The sequence below is a fragment of the Lolium rigidum genome, chromosome 6, assembly GCF_022539505.1.
Source record: "Lolium rigidum isolate FL_2022 chromosome 6, APGP_CSIRO_Lrig_0.1, whole genome shotgun sequence".
Lineage (NCBI taxonomy): Eukaryota > Viridiplantae > Streptophyta > Magnoliopsida > Poales > Poaceae > Lolium > Lolium rigidum.
Window position 1 is genome coordinate 281,019,843 of NC_061513.1, and position 6,889 is coordinate 281,026,731.

At 42.5% G+C, this 6,889-nt stretch overlaps 1 protein-coding gene across 1 annotated transcript; it reads right to left on the reverse strand.

Moving 5' to 3' along the window:
* Positions 1–1,331: 1,331 nt before the first annotated feature.
* Positions 1,332–3,829, reverse strand: LOC124659425 (E3 ubiquitin-protein ligase SINA-like 10). The gene is made up of 2 exons (XM_047197300.1): positions 3,642–3,829; positions 1,332–2,316 (listed from the first exon to the last, which is right to left on the reverse strand). The coding sequence occupies exons 1-2, from the start codon at positions 3,819–3,821 to the stop codon at positions 1,609–1,611; spliced, it is 888 nt and encodes a 295-aa protein (XP_047053256.1). The 5' UTR covers positions 3,822–3,829; the 3' UTR covers positions 1,332–1,608.
* Between the last annotated feature and the right edge of the window lie 3,060 nt (positions 3,830–6,889).

Sequence of the window (6,889 nt, forward strand, 5' to 3'; positions counted from 1 at the left end):
TAATAGAGATAACTTTAAATGATGATCATTTAAATGATGATCAAGATAAGTTCGTTTGGGGCCTAACATCTTCAAGGAATTTCACTGTCAAATCTATGTATGGCGATATGTTAAATGGGCATACAAAATATCTTCATAATTATCTTTGGAAAATAAAAATCCCACTAAAATTAAAATCTTTATGTGGTTCCTTAGTGACATAGGCATCCCCAATGGGCCTGCCAAAGATGGTACCCGGAGTTTACTGAAGGCCCATGACCCGAAGAATATGAAGCCCGGAAGCCCAATTAAGTATTGGTTTGGAAAGATAGAGTTGTATTAGGAATAATGACTTGTAACTATTACGGGACGAACTCAAAGAGTACCCCGATGTTTGTAACTTGTACATCACGAAACCCTCGGCTCCGCCTCCTATATAAGGGGGAGTCGAGGGAAAAAAAGAGGATCGATTCATTGTCAACATAACCATAGTTTTCTAGCAGTCGAGTACTTTTCCGGCTGAAACCATCGAGATCTACTTGCCCTCTACTTTCCATGAAACCCTAGACTACAACTTGTAGGCATTGACAAGTTAATCCCTTGTCACTTAGTAAGAAATTCCTCTTGACTCGTGATAATCTATCAAAGAGAAATTGGAGTGAAAATACGAAATGCTCTTTCTGTGACGCTGAGGAATCAGTTGAATATTTGTTTATTTCCTATCCTTTTGCTAGGCTTATTTGACGGGTGATTTTTGCTGCATATAATATTCCACCTCCATCCAATATCACAAATATGTTTGGGAATTGGCTTAATGGAACTGACAAAACTAATAAAGCTAGTATTCGCATCGGTGTTTCGGCTTTATGTTGGTCAATATGGAATTGCAAAAACGATATTGTTTTTAACAAAAATGACTCTACTAATTTCTTGCAGGTTATTCACACTATGGTTCACTGGATCCGCTTTGGCGCTTCTTGCTCCCGGAGAACCAGCGGGAGTGCATGGTTTCTGGATGCAACGGTCTTCGAATGGTTGCCCAGGATATTTTCTACCAGACTACTTGGCGGCCTATTAAGAGATTAGAAGATGCCTAGATTGCTTAGCAGACTTCTTATTTTTCGGTGGTTGATTTTTATATCGACCCTCGTTGATCCATGATTTGTACACTTTGAATATTCAGGTTTTAATAAAAGGATGCGTACAACAACTGATGCAGAGGCCGGGGTGAACCCCATTTCAAAAAAAATCACCAACTCAAGAATTACATCTACAGCAACTCTAGGATCATATACTAGTACAATGATATCCATCTTACTAACTGTTCATACTTGACAAATAGTACAGTTCTAAGTTGCAAGAGCATCAATTGGTACTCCGGTTAGTAAGACACTCGTAAATTTAGGTAGATAACTTCTACCATGACACTCATGAGTTTCGAGTTTGGACAGATAACTTCTACCATTACAGACAACAAGCTAGATAACGAAACATTTTTCTTCCAAACTCAGCCTACTTACTTCAGTCCGTGGTGATTAAAGAGCATAGAACTACTTGCTAATATTAGTTGCAAGGAACCCATATGTGTGACCCAGATTTCCCTGTCCACCACTACTTGCTGAGAGATCTCTATGGCGCCAGTCTGTCAACACGGATGTGTAAGGTGAGTTCACCAGATGAGCTATCAGCGAGTTCAGGGGGAACCAGCAGGAAGAACTTGCCCAACTGAACTCCACCCACCAGCGAGCTGCTCGACACAAGAGGATCCTTCTGGAACACAAGCCTCCCTTCGGCTCTTCCACCAGCAACAACTTGAGCGGCAGATATGTTGCATGAATAGCTCGGTTTAGATTCATGAGGCCGGACGCAGACCATGGTGATAGCGCTGCCGATTTCCGTCAGAGTATTAGTCAGGAGGAACATGGTTTGGTCTTCCCCGACGAGGAGTGTGAACCGGTGGTCACGAGCAACGGATATTTTCAGTGGTTTGTTGTAGCTGAAGTTGGCCGGCGACCAGCGGTGCGCAGTGACGAAGTGGTCCAGAAGACAACACGCTGCCCCTCTGAAATCGCAGTCATTCTCTGGGCAGTAGCATGGAGCATGTGTACATTCAGTTTCATGCTTCTCTTTCTCGTGGTAGATGATGGACTCATTGCAGCCATATGTCTGGTTTGAGCATGGCACTTTGATGGCGTCGATGAATTGCTCGAGTTCGACACAACGGCAGTAGCTAGTGTTTTTGCGACACACATCACAAAATATGCCCAATCCTAAAACAGACCCAACCTCGCGGAGCTTTTCCATGCACACAGAACACAAAACATGTCCAGCCTCACACTGAAGAAATACAAGAATATTAGTATAACGTTTGGCAGCAACAAAGAACCAATAATGAACTCGAGAAACACACAGAAGTGAATAGAGTGTGACGCAAGCAGAAACATAAGGATATCGATCATCTACTGCATCGTAAGAGATCAGCCAACCTAGACTTTCATTTGTACACACTAGATTGAAAATAGAATGTTACTCTGCTGTGTATTGGAAAACTATATTCATATTTTGAGACACCAACAGTTAAGATTCTACATAATAAAACAGCAGGTAAACTAGCATTGAAACACTACACACTAGATTGAAAACTCACTGCTATCTGCATTCAGCTTTGGGACACCAAGAAGTAAGATCCTAGAAGCTACCGATTTAGTAATGTAGGAAGAACACCAGGAGTTGAGCAAGCATAATTAAGTTTCAGAGAAAATGCAGGCCACTTTACCTCCTGAATGCTATCATATGTGCAAAACTAACATTTCAGTACTACTCGCAACACTGTGGAATGTCTGCCCTCAGTCCTTTCATCAGTTCATAATAGAAGGATGTCAATCATCTAGTGCATTATAAGAGATTAAATGACCTAACTTTTTTAATAAAAAACCTGACCAACCTAAAATTTCACTAACTACTAGACTGAAAACATGCTGCTAGCAGTTGAGTAATGCAAAATTACTTTTGGTTTGGAGACACAAACAGTTAAGATCCTAATTGCATTTGACTACTACCCACTAAATTGGAAACTGAGTCCTAATTGCATTCAGATTTGAGACAGCAACATGTAAGATCCTACAAGGTGCCAATTTAGTAATCCTAGCAAGAACAGCAGCAGCCGAGCAAGTATAATCAAATTTCAGAAAAAATGGCAGGCAACTTTACCACCTGACTGCTGTCTATATGCAATATGTGTTAAGTTAGCATTTCAGTCCGACCCAGATTGGAAATCGAGTACTAACTGTTACATTTAGTTTTCACACACCAACAGTAAAGATTCTACAAGGGGGCATTTGGTCATCGTAGCAAGAAGGGCAGCAGCCAAACAGGTTAGTTTCAAAGAAATGTTAAATTGTTGATCCACTGACATATCATATAAATTTCAGAGGAAACGGCAGGAATTTTTCACCTTGCCGAAGTGCATTATGTGCTACAGCGCTACATCCACTATCAGGGAGAAAAGTTATTCCTAACATCAATCAGAAATAATATCTAGGGAGTACATCGATCTACTCTCGGTAAGAAGAAAGAACAGATGCATTCATCCACGGATAGTAAATAAATTAATCGCAGTGGCAGGAACCGAATGCGGCTGGTGACTGGCGACCGATGATTACCTTGAAGACGGGTGGCTTGAGGGGCTCGAGGCAGATCCTGCAGCAGAGGACCTCGGACTGTATCTTAACGAATATCTCGCCATCCGACCTGCCCCCTTCCGCCGCCGCCCCGTCCGGCTCCGGCCCCGCTCCATGGTCCTTCTCCGTCTTGATCCTCTTGCTCGCTACTTCTTCCGCCATGGGAGAGCTGTTCTTGGTGCCGGTGGGACGCGTAATGACGGACGCCTCGGAGCAGACGAGTAAGGGAAGGTGTCCAAGGTGACGGGGACAGTGCCCGAGTAAATGCACATGTGCCTGCCTGTCTAAATGTCAGCTGTGACTGTGAGAAAGAAAGACGAACGAGGCTCGTGAAGAAATGCATTTCGTGTGCAGGAACTCCTGGTATCATTTTGTTCAGAAGTCGCTCATGCATGTGTTGGAATTTTGGCCCATATTGGACCAATACAATAAATATTTCAGAAATTCCTAATAAATCCTAGAGGCCCACATGGCCTCTTCATGCATGGCAGGGGTGGGACAAAAGTTTAGTCCCACATTGCTAGTTGAAGAAGAGTTGGAGCAGCTTATAAGGAGAGCTTTTCATACCATTTGTGTGAGAGAAATAATAGGAGGAAATAGGAGCTGACCACACGCGCGCTCCTCCGACGACGACGCCGCTCGCCTCGTCACGGGTTGCAGGAATGCCCGCGGGTTCATTGTTAGCAAACATATTGCTCTTCTCAATCAGTTTAGACATGTTTCTCCTTTACTCTATGATGATTTGCATGACTAGTTTAATCTCAAACTTTTTAGCCATGTTTTATCCAATGTTTTATTTGATTAAATCATGGGGAAAATTGCTAATATATTCAACAATCCAAAAACCTTATAGGCATTATTCCCCGGTTAGCTTTGCTTCATCTCTTAAGCCTCCTCCTTTCGAGGGCGTGAATTACAAGAGGTGGCGTGCGAGAGCAATTCTCTGGCTTACAACCATGAGATGCTTTGACGCCACTAAGGGCAAGCCTGAAGGAGAGCTTACTCCCCTCGAGGAGAAAGCTTTTGATGATGCCGACACCCTTCTGAGGGGTGCTATCATCAGCGTTCTTGGCGAGAACATTGTTGACTCGTATTTGTCCATCTCTACGGGCAAGGATATGTGGGACGCAATCGAGGCCAAGTTTGGGGTCTCGGATGCGGGCGGTGAACTCGTATGTCATGGAACAATTTTATGACTTCAAGATGACTAATGAGCGCTCCATCGTTGAGCAGGCTCATGAGATACGATCCATTGCTAAGGAACTTGAGCAGTTCACTTGTGTGTTGCCGGACAAGTTTATTGCCGGAGGTATCATTGCCAAGCTTCCTCCTTCATGGAGGAATTTTGCTACTTCTCTGAAGCACAAGAGACAAGAGTTCTCCACTACGGATCTCATTGGGTCTCTTGACGTGGAAGAAAAGGCAAGGGCAAAAGACACACGTGCTCGAGGTGTTGAGGGAGGTTCTAGTGCCAACTTGGTACAGAAGAAGAACTTCCAATCCTACAAGTCCAAGAACAAGAACAAGTATGATGGCAAAGGAAAATTTGATGGGAAGAACAAGGCCTCACAGTCTACCAATTTCAAAAGGAAGATCGATAAGAAGAAAGGAGTATGCCACGTCTGTGGTGATCCTGATCATTGGGCTCCCAATTGCCCAAACCGCTTTGACAAGCGTCAGCAAGGAAAGGGCGGCAAGACGGCCAATTTTGTCATTGGAGACACTGAGATGAAGGATGCTGGGTATGGTATATTTCCTACTGTCCTTTCAATATGTCATTCTCCTGAATGGTGGATTGACACAGGTGTCAATGTACAAGTTTGTGCTGATATCTCCATGTTCTCTTCTTATCAGGTCGCAGGGACTTCAACCGTGTTGATGGACAACGGCTCGCATGCTACTGTTCGTGGTGTTGGTACGGTCGATCTGAAGTTCACTTTGGGGAAGATCGTGCGCCTGAAGAACGTGAATCATGTCCCTTCTATCAATAAAAATCTTGTTAGCGGATCGCTTCTGTGTCGTGATGGCTACAAGATTGTGTTTGAGTCCAATAAATTTGTTGTGTCAAAATTTGGAACCTTTGTTGGTAAAGGCTATGAGTGCGGAGGTTTGTTCCGCCTATCCCTGTCAGACGTTTGTAATAAAGTGGTTAATCATATTTGCACCAACATTGAGACAAATGTTTGGCATTCACGTCTTTGTCATGTTAATTTTGGTTGTATGACGCGGCTAGCTAAACTGAATTTAATTCCGAGTGTCACTAATGTAAAGGGTTCTAAGTGTCAAGTGTGTGTTCAAGCTAAGCAACCTCGCAAGTCTCATACGGCTGCGGAGGTAAGAAATTTGGCACCTCTAGAACTAATACATTCAGATATTTGCGAGATGAATGGTGTGTTGACAAAAGGTGGAAAGAAATACTTCATGACATTCATTGATGACTCAACTAGATATTGTTATGTGTATCTTCTGAAATCGAAGGATAAAGCGTTAAGTTTCTTCAAAATCTATAAAGCTGAAACAGAAAATCAACTTGAACGAAAGATCAAGCGACTTAGGTCTGATCGTGGTGGAGAGTATTTCTCCAATGAGTTTGACTCATTTTGTGCGGAGCATGGTATAATCCATGAGAGGACGCCTCCCTACTCACCTCAGTCAAATGGGGTGGCCGAAAAAAAGAACCGCACTCTAACTGATTTGGTTAACGCCATGTTAGACACATCGGGTCTCTCCAAGGCATGGTGGGGGAGGCGATATTGACTGCATGTTGAAGGAGATATGCCCTAGAGGCAATAATAAAAGTGGTTATTATTTATATCTCTATGTTTATGATAAATGTTTATATGTCATGCTATAATTGTATTAATCGAAACATTAGTACATGTGTGATATGTAGACAACAAGAAGTCCCTAGTATGCCTCTTAAACTAGCTTGTTGATTAATGGATGATTAGTTTCATAATCATGAACATTGGATGTTATTAATAACAAGGTTATATCATTATATGAATGATGTAATGGACACACCCAATTAAGCGTAGCATAAGATCTCGTCATTAAGTTATTTGCTATAAACTTTCGATACATAGTTACCTAGTCCTTATGACCATGAGATCATGTAAATCACTTATACCGGAAAGGTACTTTGATTACACCAAACACCACTTGCGTAAATGGGTGGCTATAAAGGTGGGATTAAGTATACGGAAAGTATGAGTTGAGGCATATGGATA